The 24,550-nt window shown below is 48.1% G+C and overlaps 1 protein-coding gene across 1 annotated transcript in view; it reads left to right on the forward strand.

The window, feature by feature from the left end:
* The window catches only part of cdh11 (cadherin 11, type 2, OB-cadherin (osteoblast)), a 73,150-nt gene that overhangs the window by 29,241 nt on the left and 19,359 nt on the right, over positions 1-24,550 (forward strand). Inside the window, exons 2-4 of the mRNA XM_055227087.1 lie at positions 9,527-9,580; positions 22,740-22,998; positions 24,122-24,249. Of these exons, the coding sequence (XP_055083062.1) occupies positions 22,848-22,998; positions 24,122-24,249 (279 nt within the window). The 5' untranslated portion in view covers positions 9,527-9,580; positions 22,740-22,847. The remainder of the gene's footprint in view (positions 1-9,526; positions 9,581-22,739; positions 22,999-24,121; positions 24,250-24,550) is intronic.

A 24,550-nucleotide genomic window follows, 5' to 3' on the forward strand; every position in this document is an offset into this window, starting at 1 on the left:
GTGGTCCCTCCTGGTCCCTCGTGGTCCCTCCTGGTCCCTTGTTGTCCCTCGTTGTCCCTCATTGTCCCTCCTGGTCCCTCCTGGTCCCTCGTGGTCCCTCCTGGTCCCTCGTTGTCCCTCGTGGCCCCTCGTGGTCCCTCGTTGTCCCTCGTTGTCCCTCGTTGTCCCTCGTGTCCCACACTTCTCTCCCGTCGTGTTTTGGTCCGTTGTGTGTTTCTGTTCGGGGGGAGAGCAGATTGCTTTGACCCGGGTCATGTCTATAATCATCCACACCTCGCTCTGGTCAGCGCTGCAGGGCTGGACTGTCCACTCCTCTGTCCTCTGTCCTCTGTCCTCTGTCCGTCTGAACACGTCTCATGGAGGAATCAGCAGTTTGCTTTGAGAAACGATGGTGTGATTTCAGATTCAGTTTGTCTCTTTTTCTGGACACACCATGATGTCCTCCCAGAGTAACACCCCAGAGCCAAAGTGGAATTACCCACAGTCCTTTGCTGTGTTTCCATGACGATTATAAATATTCACAGACGTCGTAGAAAAACCCGTCGTCCCAGAGTCACATTTTCAGCTCGTCGCTCCAGATCCTTCACCTTAAAGAGCGTCCGGACTCAGCCCCTCGACGCTTTAATCGACACTAAAAATAATTCTGCTGAATGTTCCTGTTGGGTTTGTCCCGTTTCCCTGAGAGCGGCGTGTTATTGTCGGGTGTGCTCTCCCCGCTCTCCCATCATGCCCCGGGGCACACGTGTGTATGTGTGTATGTGTGTATGTGTGTATGTGCGCGCACACGGCCGTTTATCAGCCTCCGCCGGAAACCCGCCGTGCGCCGCCGCCGCCAGAGTGTGTGAAAACAGCAGATACAGATACACACTGGTCCCTCCAGACACTCCGTCCACACATATAAAGCTTCTGTATTAAGTCCATTTACTCCCAAACAGAAACAGAAAATATAGTTTTTAATTCTCTCTAAACTGGTGCAGTTTTGCTTTAACTTTTGTGTCACTTTAATAAAACCAAACCCTGAAAAACACTCAAGACAAATCCATTTTTATTTTCTAAAAGTGAGAGTTTGTTTAAGGCCGAGGGGCCGGACTCACTTTAGTCTAAATGATGAGGCCAGAGCTGAGCATCGATCCAGCCCCTGTCCCCCCGATACAGAGAACAGCTCCCTGAGGGACAGGGGCCTCCTGAGGGACAGGGGCCTCCTGTGGGACAGGGGCCTCCTGAGGGACAGGGGCCTCCTGAGGGACAGGGGCCTCCTGAGGGACAGGGGCCTCCTGAGGGACAGGGCCCGGGCTGAGGGCCGTGGTCATGGTTTCTTTAAGATTGAGATTCATTGATGAAGGTTTTTTCATGTCCGATCTTCATATCGATTGTTTAAAATCCAGAGAATCTGTCGATATTTTGGAGCTGATCCGTCTGGGGCTGATTTAGATTTGTTTCTTTTTTTCGATCTGTGTTCAGACTCTGCTGTTTCCTTTTTGTTTTTAAGTGTAAATTTAAAACTTTGTGTGGATTTTTTTACAGCAGCAGCAGATCCATCAAAACTAAACATCGAGCTGAGCTGGAGATTTAAGATCGAAAACTGATACGATAAAAAGAACAAATATCGACCCAACCGATATATCGATCCATCTCTAAAGAGACATGGCCCTTTAAGTCACAAGATCAGACCTGAAACATGAAACATGTGTCCACAAAGAGTTTTGTGTGTTTTGGCGAAGAGGAAGTCCTGAGTATTTCTGTCCTGAGTATTTCTGTCCTGAGTATTTCTGTAGTATTTCAGGGCTGTTGCCCCCGTCGTCTCCACTGTGGAGACATTTTTTTTACACATTATTATATCAGATGTCCCGATTATTGTCGACTCTTTTTATCTCGATAAATTTTGATAGATTTTGTTTCTTGTCCCTCGTCCCGAGTGTCTCTGTTTTATTTGTCTCTGAACATGTCGTTGTGGTTTTAAATGCAGCTCACACAAACAAACTCACACAAACAAACAAACACACAAACAAACACACAAACACACAAACAAACAAACACACAAACAAACAAACAAACACAAACACACAAACAAACACACAACAAACTCACACAGATGATCTGACAAACCCTGAGCTTCATCCAGAGGCTTCAGCCCAAAAATCAATGTGCGTCCTTCAGAGGTCACGACCTTTACCTGCTGATGCTCTTTCCCAAATTAAGAGTGTATCTCGTTACATAGGAGCACTCCACAGACGCACACCTCGAATTACAACATGATGACAAAGCTCCTGCTGCTCCTGCTGCTCCTGCTCCTCCTGCTCCTCCTGCTGCTCACACCAAGAAACTCAATATCCTTTTAACATTCAGTTAGCACGAACAGAACAACAGCGTCTGAGAACGACACGAGAACAAACAGTTTACACTATGAGCCTCAATGAGAGAGAGGAGGAGGAGGAGGAGGAGGAGGAGGAGGAGGAGGGAGAGGGGGAGGAGGGAGAGGAGGAGGAGGGAGAGGGGGAGGAGGGAGAGGAGGAGGAGGAGGAGGAGGAGGAGGGAGAGGAGGAGGAGGAGGAGGGAGAGGGGGAGGAGGAGGAGGGAGAGGGGGAGGAGGGAGAGGGGGAGGAGGAGGAGGGAGAGGAGGGGAGATACAGAGGGGGAGCCACTAAAAATACACCTGCAAAACATCAGGCGGCCCTGACGACCAGGACACAGCGTTTCACTCACACTGATAACACCGAGCCACGGCCCGGAGCCACGGCCCGGAGCCACGGCCCGGAGCCACGGCCCGGAGCCACGGCCCAGAGAGACGGCCCAGAGAGCGAGTGTGATGCTAACTGTAGGCACTGCTCTGTCTGAGGCTGTGGTACATGCTAGTTAGCATTAGCCAACAGTTTGTCTCAGACTAAATCACTTTTGGATTTTTTCTTGAGTTTTCAGATGATTTTAAACTTATCCGTCCGTGTTTCTAATGAGTGCATTGTGTCTCCGTGGTAACCGCTGAACATCCCACCATAGAGACACACACAGGGCCCCCCAGCGCGACGTCACACCTCAGTATCAGCGTGTGTATTTTTAAAAGTACAGGGTGGGAGTGCTGTGTGATATCGGCTCCGTGTCTCCTGGAGCGTGGGCTGAGCCTCTTTTAGCCTCGTCTTCAGACGCTTCTTCCTCGGAGCTTCAGGAATATTTTAGGAAACTCTGCGTTTACAGGTAACGACAACGGAACACGGAACGACAACGGAACACGGAACGAGAGGTCGATACAGAGAAATACGGAATAAACGATAATATTTAAACTTTATTCCACTGACACAACGACAGCAACAAACAGAGTCAAACATCTGAGATAAACAAATAAAATATAAATAAACAACAGAAAAATAAATAACAGAACGACCCAACGATTAAACACAGAAGTACACAAGAGTATGACAACTAAAACAACAATACTGCAAAGAAAAAGTACAAACATGTAGCTCCTGTTTCATGAAGTGAACGATGAGTCTCTGCAGTGACTCGTCCAGTGAGGACCCTGTGTCTCTGTCCCGTCTGGACCTGTGTGTGTGTGTGGGGGGGGGGTGTGTCTGGACTTTTGTGTGTGTGGGGTGTGTGTGTGTGTGTTGTTTTTCTGTTGCTGCTCGACTTTTTTTCCTCTGATTTGACTCAGGACGATGTTTCGCTCGTTTATTCTGAACAAACTCATGAATCTCACAAAAGAAAAGACGATTTGGACCAAATTTAACTACGACTTTAGATCTGAGCCCCCGGGACAGAGAGGGACAGGAGAGGGACAGGAGCGGGACAGGAGCGGGACAGGAGAGGGACAGGAGAGGGACAGGAGCGGGACACATTCTCAAATGGAGCGTCTTTGTCCTCGTTGACTTGACTCTTGTCCTCAGTCGTGTCTTTAAACTCTGTGAGACTCTGAGTGAGGAGACGTTTAGAGGAGCTGATCCTCAGAGACACTGCTCCTCCTCCTCCACCTCCTGCAGTGGATTTGTGCTGCTTCATCCCAGTCTGCTCCTGTCTCCTCCTTCTTGCTTCTATCTGCTCCTCTCTCCCCTGGGCCCCCCATTCTCTCCTCCTCCCTGCTCCTGTCGCCTCCTGTCTCCCCTTCCCTCCTACTCCAAGCTCCTCTATTCTCCCTGCTCCTCTCTCCTCCTCCCTGCTTCTGTCTCCTCCCCCCTGCTCCTGACACCTTCTCTCTCCTCCTCTCTCCTCTGGTCATCCTGCCCTCTCTTTCCTGTTCCTCTCTCCTCCTCTCTCCTCCTCCCGCCTCCTCCCTCCTCCTCCTCTCTCCTTCTCCCTCCTTCTCCCTCCTCCTCCCTCCTCTCTCCTCCTCCTCTCTCCTCTCTCCTCCTCCTGTCCTCTCTCCTCCTCCTCCTCTCTCCTCTCTCCTCCTCTCTCCTCCTCCTCCCCCCTCCCTCCTCTCTCCTCCTCCTCCCTCCAATCTCCTCCTCCTCTCTCCTCTTCCTCCTCCTCCCTCCTCTCTCCTCCTCCTGTCCTCTCTCCTCCTCCTCCTCTCTCCTCTCTCCTCCTCTCTCCTCCTCCTCTCTCCTCCTCCTCCCTCCTGCTCTCTCCTCCTCTCTCCTCCTCCTCTCTCCTCCTCCCTCCTCCTCCTCTCTCCTCTCTCCTCCTCTCTCCTCCTCCTGTCCTCTCTCCTCCTCCTCTCTCCTCCTCCTCCCTCCTGCTCTCTCCTCCTCTCTCCTCCTCTCTCCTCCTCCTCTCTCCTCCTCCCTCCTCCTCCTCTCTCCTCTCTCCTCCTCTCTCCTCCTCCTGTCCTCTCTCCTCCTCCTCCTCCCTCCTCCCTCCTCTCTCCTCCTCCTCTCTCCTCCTCTCTCCTCCCTCCTCTCTCCTCCTCCTGTCCTCGTGGGTCTTTTTCGTCCTCGTCTTTGCAGAGTGACCTGTTTTATCTGTAAAGTCTGAATCTGTGAACGACGACAGAGATAAAAGAGCCAGAGGAAAGAGGAGCCGCCCGGAATACGAACGAGCCACAGAGTGAGAACGAGCCACAGAGTGAGAACGAGTCATGGAGTCAGAGCCACAGAGTCAGAGCCACAGAGTCAGAGTCACAGAGTGAGAGTGGACGAGCAGATAAACGTCCTCACTTCTTCAGTGTTTTGTCTCAGAGTCCCTGTTTTACTCTGGTACAGTTCGTCTCTTTCAGTTTACAGTTTTTTTTCGACTTGTGCGTCGATTTTTTTTCCAAATTTTATATTTATTTCCGCTTTTTACAGTTTTATTTTGGTTTGTTTTTATGAGACTTTTTGTCCTGGAGGTTTCATGGGACAAAAGAGGGAGAGACATTCGGTACCAGTGAGGACACTACTCTCAGATTATGTCCACTGTGTCCTCAAGACCATCAGTGTGGAGCAGAGTAAAAGCCACAAGATGGAGCGAAAAAGTGTCAAACATGTCCTCACTCCTCTGTGTCCTCTGTGTCCTCTGTGTCCTCTGTGTCCTCTGTGTCCTCTGTGTCCTCACTCCTTTCTGTCCTCTCTGTCCTCTGTGCTCTCTGTCCTCACACACACCTGTTGGACGAGGCTGTGGACATCTGTGTCTCGACGTCACACAAAACTACAGATGTTACGTGTGAATTAATGCTCTAATGTGAGTTATGCCACGAGGAGGAAATTATGAAGATGTGTGTGTGTATGTGTGTGGGGGTGTGTGTGTGTGTGTGTGTGTGTGTGTAGGGGTGTGTGTGTGTCAGTTGCTGAAAGGTGTGTCTCTATGTGAAAATGAGCTCATGCTAATGCTATGCTAACAGCCATGTGGTCGTTGTTTTACAGCAGAATGAGTCTGAAAAAGTAAGAAAAGTCCACACTGTTATGACGCAACAATCTGAGCAAAATGCAAACATCATTTTGTGCCCCCTCTCTGCGGCCCCCCCTCTCTGCAGCGCCCCCTCTCTGCAGCCCCCCCTCTTTGTGCCTTGTGTTACTGTTTTCATAATAAATCTGTTTGGGCTCGGGGCGTCCGGGTCGGGGCGTCCGGGTCGGGGCGTCCGGGTCGGGGCGTCCGGGTCGGGGCGTCCGGGTCGGGGCGTCCGGGTCGGGGCGTCCGGGTCGGGGCGTCCGGGTCGGGGTGTGTTCGCTCTGGTCCTGGTCTGACTCGTGTTGATTTGTGCAGATTCATAAAACACTGGATCTTTAGTAAAATCCTTGTTTCTGACGTCAGGTTTGTGATTCTCGTTAGATTTTCCCTCTTGTTCTAAATCCGGTCTCTGTTCAGAGCAGAAACAACATTTAAACATTTAAACATTTAAACATTTAAACATTTAAACATTTAAACATTTAAACATTTAAACTTTTAAACTTCAGCCTTTTGTTTATTTCCATGAGGACGTCATGTGACTTAAAGCTCCGCCTCGTCAAACGTTGGACGCGTTTGTCGTTTCAAATGAGCTGTTTTGGTTTGTTTGTTATTTAGTGTTTTGTCATCTGTAAACAAGGAAGTGTACTGTTAGCATGCTAGTTGTTGTTTGTGTTGGCGTGAATCTGAAAGTCGTGAAATGTGTTTAAACCAAAACATGAACGTGCGAGACGACTGTTGTGATTTTGGGTGTTACAAAAATAAAATGAAAAAACTTAGACAGAGCTAACGTGCTAACGTGCTAACGCCGCGTGTGTGTGTGTGTCGGGGTGTGTTTGTGTGTGGGGGAGTGCTTGTGTGTGTGTGTGTGTGACAAATGGCCCATGACTCCATCAGTTGCACCTGCCTCAGTCAGAACGAAGGTACGAGGAGGAAGAGGAGGTGGAGGAGAAGGAGGAGGAGGAGGAGGTGGAGGGGGAGGAGGTGGAGGTGGAGGAGAGGGAGGAGGTGGAGGGGGAGGAGGTGGAGCTCTATGGAGATGATCTAAAAATAAACTGGAGCAGCCGACATGAAACAAGAGAAACAGAATTTACACCTGGACACAACAAAAGAGACAACTGTGTGTGTGTGTCTCTGTGTGTGTGTGTGTGTGTGTGTGTGTCTCTGTGTGTGTGTGTGTGTGTGTGTCTCTGTGTGTGTGTGGGGGGGGGGGGGTGCAGGGGTGTGTGGGTGTGTGTGTGTCTGAGCTGTGGAGCTGCACGAGTCTGAAAAAAAATCATCACAGTCAAAATACAGAGCTAAAAATAACACAACAAACAAATAACACAACACACAAATAACACAACACACAAATAACACAACACACAAATAACACAATAAATAAATCCCCCAGAGTTGGATCAGGACCGGGGCCCACACACTGTGGGTCGGGGCCCACACACTGTGGGTCGGGGCCCACACACTGTGGGTCGGGGCCCACACACTGTGGGTCGGGGCCGGTCCACACAGTATGGGTCAGTATTTGTGCGTTACTGTTCTGGGTTGTGTTTGAGTGGTTTGTTTTGTGCAGTTCATGTTTATAACGACTGACACAGAGACACAAGAGACGAGACACACCCAGAGCAGTGTGTGTGTGTGTGTGTGTGTGTGACAGAGTGTGTGTGTCTCCAGATGTGCAGTTGGCGGTGGCTGAGGTGGAGGCTGAGGTGGAGGCTGAGGTGGAGGCGGAGGTGGAGGTGGAGGCTGAGGTGGAGGCTGAGGTGGAGGCTGAGGTGGAGGCTGAGGTTGAGGTGGAGGCTGAGGTGGAGGCTGAGGTGGAGGCTGAGGCTGAGGTGGAGGCTGAGGTGGAGGCTCTGTTCTCCTGTTGGTCTCACTCCAGGACTGATGAGACACAGAAACAGACAATGAGCTAAAGATAAAACCACAGTCTGTTTATATAAATGCACAGAGCTAACCTGCTAGCGCCGCGCTACAAACAGGAAGTGATCATGGATGCACTTCCTGCTCCATTGACTCCTCATTCTGGTCTTAAATGTTCGTATTAACCCTCTACATGATCCTGGGGTTTTTATTTCACTATTGTGTCTGTAAATCAAGATCTGAACATTAATAACAGACAAATCAGGTCCTTCTGTCCCCGAGGTCGCTCCTGTTAGCGTTAGCAACAGGTTTGATTGACAGCGTTGCTAAGCGCCCGCTCCCTGATAAACCAGTGGTGTGGGCGGGAACAGCCTCGCTCCTGATTGGCTCTTTGGTCTCTATGACACTCGTGGTCGGATTCCAAATATGAAACTGGGCTCAGATAAATGGACCTGCTCTGACTCCATGAGCCTCAGTTAAACATTTGGAGGGAAAATAATTATATTTTGTCGTCCACCAAAAGTCCATGTGTTTTTACATTTTAAGATGGTCAAACCATGTCGTTCATGCCCTCTGTCCCTCTGTCCCTCTGACCCTCTGTCCCTCTGTCTCTCTGTCCCTCTGACCCTCTGTCCCTCTGTCTCTCTGACCCTCTGTCCCTCTGACCCTCTGTCCCTCTGTCCCTCTGACCCTCTGTCCCTCTGTCTCTCTGACCCTCTGTCCCTCTGACCCTCTGTCCCTCTGACCCTCTGTCCCTCTGTCCCTCTGACCCTCTGTCCCTCTGTCCCTCTGTCCCTCTGTCCCTCTGACCCTCTGTCCCTCTGTCCCTCTGACCCTCTGACCCTCTGTCCCTCTGACCCTCTGACCCTCTGTCCCTCTGACCCTCTGTCCCTCTGTCCCTCTGACCCTCTGACCCTCTGTCCCTCTGACCCTCTGTCCCTCTGACCCTCTGACCCTCTGTCCCTCTGACCCTCTGTCCCTCTGTCCCTCTGACCCTCTGACCCTCTGACCCTCTGTCCCTCTGTCCCTCTGTCCCTCTGTCCCTCTGTCCCTCTGTCCCTCCGTGTTTGTGTGTAAATCTCACACTTGTGCGTTGTGGCACTTTGTGTTATTATTATTTACTTATTCATGCTCCAGACCTTTTCATCTTCTCGTGTTTATTGTTTTCAAAATCGTTTGGCGGCGATCGATGTAATTCATCAAAACAAATCAATATGAAGTATTATCACTGAAGCATCGCGGCGGCGGCGGAAACATGTGACCGTCGGACTGGGCTTTTACTCAACGTTTATTCACACATTTCACTACAGCCACGATCCAGGGCAGAGCGCCGCCTTCGCCGCCATCGCTCTCTACGAACGCTACTGTAGAGAGTTTCTCCTGTCGCCATAGTGACCCTGCGTCAGACGGACAGGGCGCCGCTCTGACCCCGTGACCTCGTCTGATCACAGAGCGTTTTGTTTCAGATTAAAGTCGTGAAAAGCGCTGCATTTGAATCCGGTTGTAGTCGTTTAAAGTTACTCCACATTTTCCTGATTCATCTTCACGGTGATGAGCGTTTAGCCCTTCTGTCCTCACAGTTCTGCTATGAACAACTAGCATGCTGACGGTGTACTTCCTGATTCTCAGAGGATAAAATGCTCAGATGCAGAGTCTCATGAACAGCTTAAGTACGAGAAAAACACTGGGAACAGTCACAAAAAACTCTCCAAAAACATCACACGAGCTGTGCCCTGATTGGTCCACGTCACACGAGCTGTGCCCTGATTGGTCCACATCACACGAGCTGTGCCCTGATTGGTCCACGTCACACGAGCTGTGCCCTGATTGGTTGTTTTGTTCATGTTGTGATTATTTTTCTCGTGTGTTGCAGATCTGTGTCCCTGAGGAACTCGGCCCTCGGTGAAGTGTCAGTGATGAGCTCAAGGTGAGAAGAGACAGAGAAACTGTCAGACTCATTTTGGTCTTAAATGTGTGAAGCCTCTACATGAATCTGGGGTTTATTTGCTTCATTTGGAGCTGGACGCTGTGGTGACGTCACACTCGCTCCATCGCGCTCGCTCCGTCTTTACAGCGTCTGTGTTTGTGATACTCTGAGGTCTTGGGTGGAGTCGCTGATAAAAATGATCAGGTTCATCATTTTTGTGACTTTACCTTTAGGATGTTTAAGTTTGAGTTTATAAGTGCAGAGAAATAAACAGGAAAACAGCGGCGCCTTGAGATCTGAAGTGTGACCCCCGCTGTCCCACGGGATGGTCCGGTCCAGACTCTGTGCTGACCCCCCCCCTCTGATGTCCTCTGAGTGTGTCCCACAGTCAGCGTATCACAGCCCTATCGCCACCCGTGCCCCTCACCCCCGCCCCCGCCCCCTCACCCCCTCACCCCCGCCCCAGAGGAGACACTGAATAGATTCAAGACTGATGGAATCAATGCTCGGTCTTATCAGGGGCTGCAGCTGACGGCCATCACAGAGCAGAGGCCCAGAGAGGAACGAGGCGTCAGAGAAAAGAGCCACGGCACAGAGAGGCACAGGAGGACAGATGAAAATGTGTGAACAGAGGTCAAAGGACAGGGGTCAGAGGTCAGAGCTGAACTGGGACTGGGTCTGGAGATAAGGCCGAGGTCCTGGTCTGGAGTCACAGTCAGATTATTCTCTCAAAAAACAAATGTCGACTGTGTAATGTTTGTTCCATTACATGTTTGTACGAGCGTGAGGAGGGTCCACCACCTGCTTGTCTCCATGGAGATTAATGCCGTACATGGAGACAAGCAGGTGGTGGACCCTCCTCCAGGAAGTTACAGAGTGCAGCTTTAAACGGGGTCCCTGTTTAGTTTTGTTGTTGTAGATAAATGTTCGATGGAAACAGACAGAGGACGTGTTTGTCTGTGGTGTTCGGCGCTGATGAAATGTTCGTCTTTGTGGCATTAATGACATGTTCTCGTTCACGTTATGATCGGGGTCTTGTTCTCGCGGTGGGGCGGCGGTGGGGCCGGGCGGCGGCGGCGGAGGGGCCCGTTCACACTGTGGTTTCAGAGTGGTGTTTGTGCAGAGCGGGGCTGGATTAGGGGCTGGATTAGGGGCTGCGCTCTTGTCACAGACGCCTATTGATTTAGGAGCAAACCTGTTCTAAATCCTGGTGTGCGAGGCTTTAGCGGCGCTCAGGGCTGATTGGATATTTAACCTTTGACCCCTGAAAACACTATCCGAGCACATGTTCTCTAACAGTCATGTCCCTGTCGCTCAGACGCCACCGCGGGGAAAATTACTTCGACTTTTGGACAAAATGAGATTCAGATTCACTGTTCGTCTCGACGTGGACGACGTCTGCGCCGCCACTTCATCAGAAAACTTTAATTTCCTCAAACATCATCAAAGTTTTTAAATCAGACGTGTTCAACAAACTGGACTTTTCAGATGTTTCTCCTGTTTCAGCCTCTGAAGTTGAGTTTAATCTTTAATCCACAATTAACCTCCACTGTGACACGCCCACTGTGACACGCCCACTGTGACACGCCCACTGTGACACGCCCACTGTGACACGCCCACTGTGACACGCCCACTGCTGTAGTGTGATGTGCCTCTGTCCATAGGGGGCGCTGCAGCATGTGGCGCTTTATTATGATGACGTTTACAGCGACGTCAGCTCCACTGGATTTGTTTCTTTCATGGTTTTAGATGAATCTTGTGATTTAAATGTGTAAATTAAACATAAACAGATAAATGCACAGAACTACAGATATTTCCTTTTTCTTGTGTTGAAGTCTGTGTCACACTCTGTGTCTTCTGCACATGTGTCTCTGTCTCTGTTTGTCTCAGTCGAGCTTCATTCTGTTCCCAGAGCTTCTTCTTCTTCTTCTTCTTCTTCTTCTTCTTCTTCTTCTTCTTCTTCTTCTTCTTCTTCTTCTTCTTCTTCTTCTTCTTCTCCTCTGACACATTTGTCTCTGTTTATGTTTGTGATGTTTTGATTCTGTCGATGTTTAAACTGTGTCTGTGATTGTGGAGCTAAAGTCCTGACCAAAGAAAGAAATATTCAGACTTTCTCTTATTGGAAAAACTTTGTGTAAATCTGAGATTTTAAAAAATGCATCTGCTTTTTGTTTTTTTGCTCCAGGAGGTTTAAGGATCTGAACAAAATCTCATTTTTAAACATAAACCTCAAATCTAAACACAAATCCACAACTCAGAAAAGATTCAGTTTGATTTTTACTAAAAAGTGCATCTGTCGACGTGTGTGTGTGTGTGTGTGTGTGTGTGTGTGTGAATGTGTGTGTGAAGGGGTGGGTGTGTGAAGGGGTGGGTGTGTGTGGGGGTGGGGGTGTGTGTGTGAGTGTGTCTCTGTATGTGTATGTGTGTGTGTGTGTATGTCGGGGTGTGTTGGTGTGTGTGTGTGACGTCATTGAGGCTCACAAGTTGATGGAGCCAGAAGTGTCCTCCATGATCGTGTCTTATTTGACATGCGGTGTTAGCAGCGTTAGCGACGTTAGCGGCGTTAGCGGCGTTAGCAGCGTTAGCGGCGTTAGCGGCGTTAGCTCTGTCCGTACAGTCTGTTGGTCTGTGTTTGTTTCTCTGTGTCTTTGTTGTTTTTTTAAATCTCCAGAAGAGCAGAGATATTTTAGACGCTGGTGGAAGAAGGAAGTGAACGTCTTTAGCCTCGTGTGACCACGGCGGCTCTGAAACAGGAACTGAAACTTCCCCGGAAAATCACAAAGTGCCAGTGACTCATTTTCCAAAGCTGTGTCCACACTCTCCCCTCCAGGGGGCGCTGTGCAGGGGTCACAACATTTTTAGTATTGTCCGAATGTCCAGTTGTTGAAAAAGTAGTGCTCTCAAAATGTCCCACAATGCACCTCACCGCACAGAGGAGGAGCCGGACGGGAGCACTGCTCTCCTGGGGCCAGTGGAGCTGAGTGTGTCACTATTGGCCCCATAAAGAGCTGACCGGCCCCCGGGGTGTGCAGCTGTAGTGTTCTGTCTTCCGTGTGTTCTGTTCCGTGTGTTCTGTTCCGTGTCTTCCATGTGTTCCGTTCCGTGTGTTCCGTTCCGTGTGTTCCGTTCTGGGGCAGGGCGCTGTGGGGATTATCCGTCGGGACAAACGTCATTAGAACATGTAAAAAAAGAGATTATTTTACATTTATCCTCCACAATGAGATTAGAGCTGAAGCGGCTCCTGAACCTGTGACTCACAAAACCACAAAAACCAGGACTGTTGCCATAGCAACAATTTAAAACAAACTTTACTTTATACCAGGAAAACACAAAGCGTCGTGTGCTGTAGCGCCCCCTGTGGACAGAGGAACATCACAGGAGAGCGGAATGTTTTTTATCATTTGTACCAAAATGACGACACTGCAGAATCTGGAGCATCAACGATTAAGAAAATAACACTAGAGATGTTCTGTGGTTGTTCTGTGGATGTTCTCTTGATGTTCTGTGGATGTTCTCTTGATGTTCTGTGGATGTTCTCTTGATGTTCTGTGGATGTTCTCTTGATGTTCTGTGGTTGTTCTCTTGGTGTTCTGTGGTTGTTCTGTGGATGTTCTCTTGATGTTCTGTGGTTGTTCTGTGGATGTTCTCTTGATGTTCTGTGGTTGTTCTGTGGATGTTCTCTTGATGTTCTGTGGTTGTTCTGTGGATGTTCTCTTGATGTTCTGTGGTTGTTCTGTGGATGTTCTCTTGATGTTCTGTGGATGTTCTCTTGATGTTCTGTGGATGTTCTCTTGATGTTCTGTGGATGTTCTCTTGATGTTCTGTGGTTGTTCTCTTGGTGTTCTGTGGTTGTTCTGTGGATGTTCTCTTGATGTTCTGTGGTTGTTCTGTGGATGTTCTCTTGATGTTCTGTGGTTGTTCTGTGGATGTTCTCTTGATGTTCTGTGGTTGTTCTGTGGATGTTCTCTTGATGTTCTGTGGATGTTCTCTTGATGTTCTGTGGATGTTCTCTTGATGTTCTGTGGATGTTCTCTTGATGTTCTGTGGATGTTCTCTTGATGTTCTGTGGTTGTTCTCTTGGTGTTCTGTGGTTGTTCTGTGGATGTTCTCTTGATGTTCTGTGGATGTTCTCTTGATGTTCTGTGGTTGTTCTCTTGGTGTTCTGTGGTTGTTCTGTGGATGTTCTCTTGATGTTCTGTGGTTGTTCTGTGGATGTTCTCTTGATGTTCTGTGGTTGTTCTGTGGATGTTCTCTTGATGTTCTGTGGTTGTTCTGTGGATGTTCTCTTGATGTTCTGTGGATGTTCTCTTGATGTTCTGTGGATGTTCTCTTGATGTTCTGTGGATGTTCTCTTGATGTTCTGTGGATGTTCTCTTGATGTTCTGTGGTTGTTCTCTTGGTGTTCTGTGGTTGTTCTGTGGATGTTCTCTTGATGTTCTGTGGATGTTCTCTTGATGTTCTGTGGATGTTCTCTTGATGTTCTGTGGATGTTCTCTTGGTGTTCTGTGGTTGTTCTGTGGATGTTCTCTTGACATTCTGTGGATGTTCTCTTGACGTTCTCTTGATGTTCTCCATGTGGTCCGTGGAGTCATAAAGTGAACATTTATTTGTGTTTGTTTTTGTTGGTCTGTTTTTGGAGGGTTTCATGGTGCAGTTCTGCTGTTGCTTTGACCTCCTCCTCTTTATCTCTCTCCCTCTCTCCTCTCCTCTTTTTTCTTTCCGTACAGTCTGTCTTTCTCTCACTCGTCTCTTCTCTCGTGCATAATCCTGTTTGCGTGTCATAAATCACATGTAAATATCCCATGAGCGGCGGCGAGAGCCGAGCCGATGAAGATGAGAACGCCGTGATTTATAAAAGCACGAGGAGGAGGCGCAGAGGACAGAGCCGTACGAGCACCAGGAGCCGTACGAGCGCCAGGAGCCGTGTGTTTCAGATGTGTGTCTGTGTGTGTGTGTTTGTGTGTGTGTCTATATGTGTGTGTTTGTGTTTACACGGGGCCTTTGTTTGTTCCTGTGGTTCTGTGCTGTTTGTGATGATTCTGTATAATCAGATAATGGGGCCCCTGCTGCTGCTTAATGGGCCCCTCATTTGTCCACAGCATCAGAGAGTCAGAGCGGTGCGGGGTCGGAGCGTCGCGGGGTTGGTGCGGGGTCGGGGCGGCGCTGGGGCGGCGGCGTTTCTCTCGTGTTTAGTTTTAATAATCATGTTTTACAGATGAGTTTTGTTATTTATGAGTCTGAAGCAGAAGAAGAAAAAAAACATGAACAGAAACATGAAGCTAACACGTGAAGCTAACACATGAAGCTAACACGTGAAGCTAACACGTGAAGCTAACACATGAGGCTAACGTATGAAGATAATGCATGAAGCTAACATATGAGGCTAACACATGAAGCTAACCCATGAACTTAACACATGAAGCTAACGCATAAAGCTAACACATGACGCTATCACATGAAGCTAACGCATGAAGCTAATGCAAAAGGCTAACGCTTAGAACTTAATACATGAAGCTAACGCATAAATAAACACATAAAAATGTGTTATTTATGCGTTAGCTTCATGAAGAAACATGAAGCTAACATATGACGCTAACGCATGAGGCTAACACATGAAGTTAACGCATGAACTTAACGCATGAAGCTAACACACGAAACTAACATATGACGCTAATGCATGAAGATAACACATGAATATATCACATGAAGCTAACGCATGAAGCTAACACATGTATATATGTGTAGATATATGTATATATAGTGTGTAGATAAATATGTACATAAGGTGTACAGTCCGCGTCCCGGTCTCAGTCTGAGGTCCCAGTCCACGTCCCGGTCTCAGTCTGAGGTCCCAGTCCGCGTCCCGGGCCTCAGTAAACATGTGTCTGTAGATAAACGTCTTTTTTCCGCTGCAGATTTATGAAACGAGCCGCAGTCTCTTTGTGGCGACTGGACGACCTCTGACCTCAGCTCGTTTACGTCTCGTCGCTCAAACCCGGAGTCACGTTACACACACGTCACACGCACGTTTCACGCTCACACAGCTGTTAAAGTCTTCCCGGGACATTTCCAGCCGTGTGAGACAGACTGATGACTGTGTTTGTCGAAATGGGGACCGGAGTGTAATGTGTCCCAGATGAGGGCGGTTTGTGAACTTCAGCAGAAACACGTGTCGTTTCCGTGTAGATTTAAATCACTACAGTTTCGGTGGCTCAGTTTCGGGGCGTGACTGAAGCTGCTTTTACACAGATCAGAACATTTGGATGTTTTCGGGAGAGCGACGCGTCTGTAAAACCGCTGACATTTCAAAAACGGAGCTGAGCACATTTTTCACTCCGCCGCAGATGGAAGCGCCTGGAAAAAGCAGAAGTGTCGTTTTACTGAATATACACGTTTAAAATACTGAACGCCGTGACTCACAAAAACCAAACAACTCTGTCCAAATCTCAACTGGAACTATAAGAACATTTACTCGTCCGACACTGAACTTTTACTGCTTTTTGAGTAATATATTTTGCAGTAACAGTACAAGACAGAAAAGAAAAACTCAAATCCGTAACTGGACAAAACGTTGTAGGAGTGAAGACGTTTAGCTGCTCGTCCAAGCCGCGGCTTGGACGAGCAGCTAAACGTCTTCACTCCTACAAGTCCCTCGTTTATCTCGGGGTTTACGTAAAAAAAAATAGTCGTCAGTTTTATTTTGTACATTATTCTCTCTGTTTTTGTCTGTCAAACCCCTCACCACACACTTTATACACTTTTCTCACACAGGCGTTAACATTTTCTCACATTTCTCTCTCGTTTAAACTCTCTCAAAGTTCAAACCTTCGTAGGCGTCTTTGTCGGTGCAGAACGTTTCATCGACATTGTGGGTTTTGTCGGGGAGAAAACAAATTGCAAACGTACAGCACTTCAGAGTCACACTGAGATCCAACGTTTATGTAAATTTGTCTGAACACATTCTGTACTGGACAGGAGACACGGCACGGAGGAGACTGATGGACAATGGTCTACAGTCCAACAGCCAATCAGGACGCACGACACAATGGTCTACAGTCCAACAGCCAATCAGGACGCACGACACAATGGTCTACAGTCCAACAGCCAATCAGGACGCACGACACATGCACGTAAAAAAAAAAAAGCATGTAAAATTGGACAAAAATAAATAAATCTGCGCAAATAGTGACGGACGACTGTACACGAAGCAAACACACGTGTTCAGACGCCACTTTACATGGGGTTTTTATTTTGAGGTTTGTTTGTTTTTTTGCGTTTATTATTATTGTATTTGTAACTTTTTTATTTGTAATTTTGAGGTTTTGGTTTTTTTTTTGTTATTGTCAGTTATTTATTTATTTATTTTTTATTTTGAGTTTTTTTTTTCTGTTTTGTGTCCTCTGTGTCCTCTCTGTGTCCCCTCTCTCCTCTCTCTGTCTCTGCTGCTTCAGACTCATTTTGGTCTTAAATGTTCGTATTAACCCTCTACATGATCCTGGGGTTTTTATTTCACTATTGTGTCTGTAAATCAAGATATGAACATTAATAACAGACAAATCAGGTCCTTCTTTCCCCGAGGTCGCTCCTGTTAGCGTTAGCAACAGGTTTGATTGACAGCGTTCTCTGCTAAACCGGTGACACGAGCAGAAAGGGGCGTGACCTTCAACAGCCTCGCTCCTGATTGGTTCTTTTGTTGCTATGATACTCTCTGTTGGATTATATTTAGAGCTGATTTCGCCCGTACATTTGGAGTCGACCGCCGCGGTGACGTCGCTCTCTCAGCTCACGTCTTCGTATCGTTCGTGTTTTGACGTTTCCGTTCGTGTCCCGGAGCAGCTCTGATCACAGCGGGAGCGTTTGGATCGTGAGGCGCAGTTAAACCGGAGCAGCTCTCTCTCTCTGTGGTTCTATAGGCTCCACGTCTGCCCCCGATGCCTTTAAGAATCTGAGCTATTTTATTTTTCCTTTAGCCTCAAATCAATTCCAGACACAGCGGTTTCCTGCCCTCCCCCCGGGGCCACACCGCAGCCCTCTGAGTCACACACACGCCGCTCCGAGGGCCCCGGCTTATTCCTGGAACTGTCGGCCTCGTCTCGAGAGCGGCTCGGCTTCTTTCTGTATCACGTTCCGCCGTTCCACACGATGTGCCGCAGCATCGTTCCCAGATCCAAATTATACAGGAGAAAATACAGATTACGCCGCTGCTCAATTAAGAACGCCGGGGTTTGGAGCGCGGTCAGAAACTCGACACTCGGCTGGACTCTGGCCCAGGGCTCGGGGCTAATGGGCAGTTTGGATTTCAGTAAAAAGAGCAGTCAGCCAAACTGAAAGGAACTGTTATTACGTTTTATAAATCAGACACACGACCTTTGGTTTGATCATGTTTGTTTGTTTGTTGCTAACATTTGCGTTTGTTGCTAATGTTTGCGTTTGTTGCTAACGTTTGCGTTTGTTGCTAACGTTTGCGTTTGATGCTAACGTTTGCGTTTGTTGCTAATGTTTGCGTTTGTTGCTAAAGCATTTATTTTCAACGAAAGAACATCCTCATCATCATTCAGCCGTCTGTTTATTCATAGAAATTCTCCAGTCTCTCTGTTCACTCTCTCTCTCTGTCCTCCCTCTCTCTCTCTCTGTCTTCTCTCTCTCTCTCTCTCTGTCTTCTCTCTCTCTCTCTCTCTGTTTGCTCTCTCTCTCTCCCCCTCTCCCTCTCTCTTCTCTCTCTCTGCTCTTGTGGCTGACCCTCATATAAACTTCAGGGCCATATTTCAGGGTTTATTTCTTGGACACTCTTGGCAGATAAAGACGCGTTGTTCTCCAGATTGTCCCGGGACGTTCGGTCTGGGCCCGTTTCCTGTCGCTCTGTGACCTTTGACCCGGGCACATGGGCCTCGTGAATCGTCTGTAATAACGTCGTGTGCTCCTGAAGATCTGCGGTCGGAGCTGGAGTTTGAGTGAAAACATGTGTGAGCTGACGAGGAGCTGCAGGAGCACGCCAGGTCAGACTCAAACGGAACAAACGGAACAAACTCCAGGTCCACTCTAACTTCAGGTCCAGGCGCTGCAGCGTGTGGCGTTTTGTTGTGACGTTTACGGCGACGTCAGCTCCACTGGACACTGCAGTTTTCTAACAGAATTTGCAGATTTGTTTCTTTTCTTTCGTGGTTTTAGATGAATATTGTGATTTGTGAACAGAATGATCCACAGAGATGAGAACCATAGAGACACAAGCACAGAGGGGCTGATTTAAAGCCGCTCTGTGTATTTTTTCTGGTGGGGGTCTGACACCTGCTTGATTTCATGCAGAGGTTTTTGCTTTGGGGCAGTGAACCATTTGGGAAAATATCACATTATCATTTCTCTGACAAGTTTTGAGATTAGATTTGCTATTTTAGTTTTAATAACAGGATTCAGTCCAAAGTTCAGATTTAAAACGAGGCCAGAAGAAACGACTGAAATGTGAACTGACAAACTAGAACAAGAATCACATTTCAGAGCATGTCCTGATCTAAACTACAGTGTGAGACGTTTTATAAAGAATAACACAGGACCAGACTGTTTATATAAATGCACAGAGCTAACCTGCTAACGCCGCGCTACAAACAGGAAGTGATCATGGACGCACTTCCTGTTCCATCGACTCGTCATTCTGGTCTTAAATGTTCGTATTAACCCTCTACATGATCCTGGGGTTTTTATTTCACTATTGTGTCTGTAAATCAAGATATGAACATTAATAACAGACACATCAGGCGCCTCCTGTTAGCGTTAGCAACAGGTTTGATTGACAGCGTTGCTAAGGGCCTGCTCTCTGTTAAACCAGCGGTGTGGATGAGAAGGGGCGTTACCTTCAACAGCCTCACTCCTGATTGGCTCTTTGGTTGCTATGATACTCGTGGTCTATACCTGCTTCATTTGAAGCTGAAGCTGTGGTGACGTCTCACTCCGTCTGGACAGTTGTGTTTGTGGAGGAGTGATGTTTTTTGCAGATGTTTTTTTTCTAAAGGCGTCGATTGAAGCAGAGATTCCAGTAACAATAGTGAAGTGCAACTGCCAGAAGTGACCAGTGTGAACCTGAGTCTGCGTCACTGACCGTCCCGTTCGTCCCGTTCGTCCCGTTCGTCCCGTTCGTCACCGTCCCGTTCGTCCCGTTCGTGGATCTTCCCTGGTTCCTCTCGTGGCGTCGTTGTTTGTCTCTGAACAGTCACACACTGTAGCTGAGTTGAGTTTCTTCATCTGAAGCGTAAACGTCCTGAAACAGAAGAAGAAGCTTGAATTGACTGGCAGCCATTTTGTGCAGAAGTGTCAGAGTCTAATCAAACGGAGCTCGTTAACACAATGATTGCAGAGTATTTCCAACACCATTGTGCGACTCGCCGCTGCACACGCTAATCACAAGGAGCTAATCACACGAGGACTCGCCGCGTGTTTGTGTTTGAGGAGCGTTTTGTGACGACAAATGAGACTTGAGCTCAACAAAAGAGACGCTAATGAGGCACGAGACGAACGCACAACAATGTGTGCGACGCTCAGGGGGCGGGGCCTCGCCACAGAGTCACACTGTGATCAGAAAACACCACCCAAACACCAACAATACACCACCCAAACACCACCCATACACCACCCAAACACCACCCATACACCAACAATACACCACCCAAACACCAACAATACACCACCCAAACACCACCCAAACACCAACAATACACCACCCAAACACCAACAATACACCACCCAAACACCAACAATACACCAACAATACACCAACAATACACCACCCAAACACCAACAATACACCACCCAAACACCAACAATACACCACCCAAACACCAACAATACACCACCCAAACACCAACAATACACCACCCAAACACCACCCAAACACCAACAATACACCACCCAAACACCAACAATACACCACCCAAACACCAACAATACACCACCCAAACACCAACAATACACCACCCATACACCAACAATACACCACCCATACACCAACAATACACCACCCAAACACCACCCATACACCAACAATACACCACCCAAACACCACCCAAACACCAACAATACACCACCCAAACACCAACAATACACCACCCAAACACCAACAATACACCACCCAAACACCAACAATACACCACCCAAACACCAACAATACACCACCCAAACACCACCCAAACACCAACAATACACCACCCAAACACCAACAATACACCACCCAAACACCAACAATACACCACCCATACACCAACAATACACCACCCATACACCACCCATACACCACCCAAACACCAACAATACACCACCCAAACACCACCCATACACCACCCGTACACCAACAACACACCACCCAAACGCCTAAAGTAATAGTAAGTAGTAGTAATATTAGTAGTAGTATAGCGGTGTAGTATTAGTAGTAGTAGTAGCAGTAATAGTAGTAGTAGTAGTAATAGTATATTTGCTCTGTGGGCCTTGGAGGTGATCTGGAGGAGGTGCTTAGGGGGAGGTGCTCGGGGGAGGTGCTCAGGGGGAGGTGCTCAGGGGGAGGTGCTCGGGGGGAGGTGCTCGGGGGAGGTGCTCCCTCCGTCCCTCCTCAGAGTCCTCCCTCAGTCGTTCTAATTGAAAGACAATTAAAGGTCGGGTTTCGTGGTCGGTTTCTGTTTCAGCTTTTAGCCGACCACAGATCACTGCACAGAAACACGACACCCCCACGGCGCCGCTCACTTCCTCGTTACAAAACTGTGGTGTCCAATAAGAGCTGACGCCGCCGTAAACGTCACGACAAAGCGCCGCGTGCTGTCGGCGCCCCCTGTGGACAGATGCACGTCACACTAGAGAAACATGTTTGTTACATTTGGACCAAATCCTTTATTTAAAAAAAAAAAACCCAAAGAGTCACACAGGCCCCGCCTCCATCTGAGGTTATGACATCATCATGTTCTGGAACATGAATGCAGACGATAATGAGACAGAGCTCACACACACATAGACACACACATAGACACACACACAGACACACACACACACCAACACACCCCCACAGAGACACACACACACAGAGACACTTATCATTAAACACACACACATGTTTAATCTGTTTACTGCAGTGACCTGTGTTTGACCCTGAGCCTCCATCAGCTGCTCACACTGTCCCTGTGCTCATGCAAACAGGGGCCACAGAGGGCGAGCGGGGGCCCGCGGAGGGCGAGCGGGGCCCGCGGAGGGCGAGCGGGGCCCGCGGAGGGCGAGCGGGGCCCGCGGAGGGCGAGCGGGGCCCGCGGAGGGCGAGCGGGGCCTCCCGTGTGTGTGTTTGTCCTGTGTCTGAACTCGAGCTTGAGGCTCGATTCACAAAAATATAGTTAACACCATATTTAAGATTTTACTAAAAATCATATTTATTTATTCTGTGAAGTTTATAATTTTACTTCCTGGACTCAGGCAGCAGACAGATGTGTGACATGTAGAACCCGTCTGCACGGCCGTCTGCACGTCCGTCTGCACGGCTCAGACCTTCACATTGTCGTAGTGAAACGCGGGGCCAGACTTCTGCTTCTTGGACGTGTACGATATTTTTCCACAGTTGAATAAAAGTGTTTTTTTATTTTCTAAATGTTTTTAAATGAGACTCTGTGTCTCTGTTTATAAAGAGTTTTGTCCTCAGAGCTCATAGTGCACCGTTAGCATGCTAGTGTGTGTTAGCATGTCACATGTTCAGTGTTGGGACGTAAATAAATACATGAACCAAGAACATGTGCTCACATTCAGAGTAGCTGTACTCTGATAGAGGTACTCCTCACTACAGTTACAGTTACTTTCCTGTCAGAGTCGTTCAGGCTCAAACGGCTCGAGGTGAAGTCACAAGTTTCACTGATGAAACATGAAGCTGTTTGAATTCTCTGATACGATTTAATCAATAATTTAAAGTAACTTTGTGTAAATGTTTTCAGAAACACCCTCATGTTCTCCGTGTTCTCCACATTCTCCACATTCTTCACGTTCTTCGTGTTCTCCATGTTCTTCGTGTTCTTCGTGTTCTTCGTGTTCTGCTGATGTGGCACCACAAATGTGACTTTTGTTTTGTTTGAAGTTTCTGTTAAAGTAAAATGAGGACCTGTGATTCGTCTGAACTGAAGCTCTGACTCCGCCTCCTTCTGTGTTCCAGACTCTGATTGGCTGTGATCTGTGTCCACTGTGATGAGTGACAGCGGGTCTGTTCTGAGCTAACGCACTCACAGCGGCGCTAACGGGACGAGGAGCTCCTCCCACGGTCATGGCGCTGACGGGCAAAAGCGGGGCCCCCGGGCTGCTCAGGGCCGTCCTCCTTCTGCTCGGGGTCACGGGCCTCTGCAGCGTCACGTCTGCGGCCAGGAGAGCAGCCACGCTGGAACACAGAGCACACACACACAGACACACACACACAGGTGAGGACACAGACACACCGACACACACACACAGACACACACACACAGACACACACACAGACACACCCCCACAGGTGAGGACACAGACACACACACAGACACACACACACAGGTGAGGACACAGACACACCGACACACACACACACACACACACCCCCACAGGTGAGGACACACACACAGACACACCCCGACAGACACACACACAAGCACACGTTTATGAGACACTATTATAGAGAGTGACCTGGAGCTGTGTCAACCTCTGTCTGAGTTCATCTAGTAATATAAAAAAGTGTGTGTGTTCACACATGTGTTCATGTGTGTGTGTGTGTGTGTTCATGTGTGTTCATGTGTGTGTGTGTTCATGTGTGTTCATGTGTGTGTGTGTTCATGTGTGTTCATGTGGGTGGGGGTGTGTGTGTGTATGTTCATGTGTTCATGTGTGTGTTGATGTGTATGTGTGTGTGTTCATGTGTGTTCATGTGTGTGTGTGTTCATGTGTGTGTGTGTTCATGTGTGTGTTTATGTGTGTGTGTGTTTATGTGTGTGTGTGTTCATGTGTGTGTTTATGTGTGTGTGTGTTTATGTGTGTGTGTGTTCATGTGTGTGTGTGTTCATGTGTGTTTATGTGTGTGTGTGTTCATGTGTGTGTGTGTTCATGTGTGTTTATGTGTGTGTGTGTTCATGTGTGTGTTTATGTGTGTGTGTGTTTATGTGTGTGTGTGTTCATGTGTGTGTGTGTTCATGTGTGTTTATGTGTGTGTGTGTTCATGTGTGTGTGTGTTCATGTGTGTTTATGTGTGTGTGTGTTCATGTGTGTGTGTGTTCATGTGTGTGTGTGTTTATGTGTGTGTGTGTTCATGTGTGTGTGTGTTCATGTGTGTGTGTGTTTTCATGTGTGTGTGTGTTTATGTGTGTGTGTGTTCATGTGTGTGTGTGTTCATGTGTGTGTGTGTTCATGTGTGTGTGTGTTCATGTGTGTGTGTGTTTATGTGTGTGTGTGTTCATGTGTGTGTGTGTTCATGTGTGTGTGTTCATGTGTGTGTGTGTGTTTATGTGTGTGTATGTGTGTGTGTTCATGTGTGTGTTGATGTCCAGCCCCTGACCCTCTGCGTCTCGTCCTCAGGTCACAGACACCATCACCGGTCGGGGAAGGTGGGTCAGGTGCTGCACCGCTCCAAACGGGGCTGGGTGTGGAACCAGTTCTTTGTGATCGAGGAGTACACGGGCCCAGACCCCGTCTTAGTGGGCAGGGTAAGGACGCCACGGCCGACCACGCCCACTTCAGTTCACCTGTGCTAATGGAAGAACGATCTCACGACACTTTAAGTTCTCAGAGTAAAAGTATCTGTCTCATCACGACAGAGAAATATCACGATAAACGATAAACGATAATATTAAAACTACTTTATTCCACAGACACATTTAAAATAAATCAGGAGAATCACAGCGAAACGTTTTAAACACAACGTCCCAACGATCCTCAGACGATTCTCCCGTCGACGGCTCAGATTTGACCTTTTCACGTCAAAATGTCAAACTCTCTCCATTTTTG

This window comes from Periophthalmus magnuspinnatus, chromosome 15 (genome assembly GCF_009829125.3).
Source record: "Periophthalmus magnuspinnatus isolate fPerMag1 chromosome 15, fPerMag1.2.pri, whole genome shotgun sequence".
In the NCBI taxonomy this organism is placed as follows: Eukaryota; Metazoa; Chordata; class Actinopteri; order Gobiiformes; family Gobiidae; genus Periophthalmus; species Periophthalmus magnuspinnatus.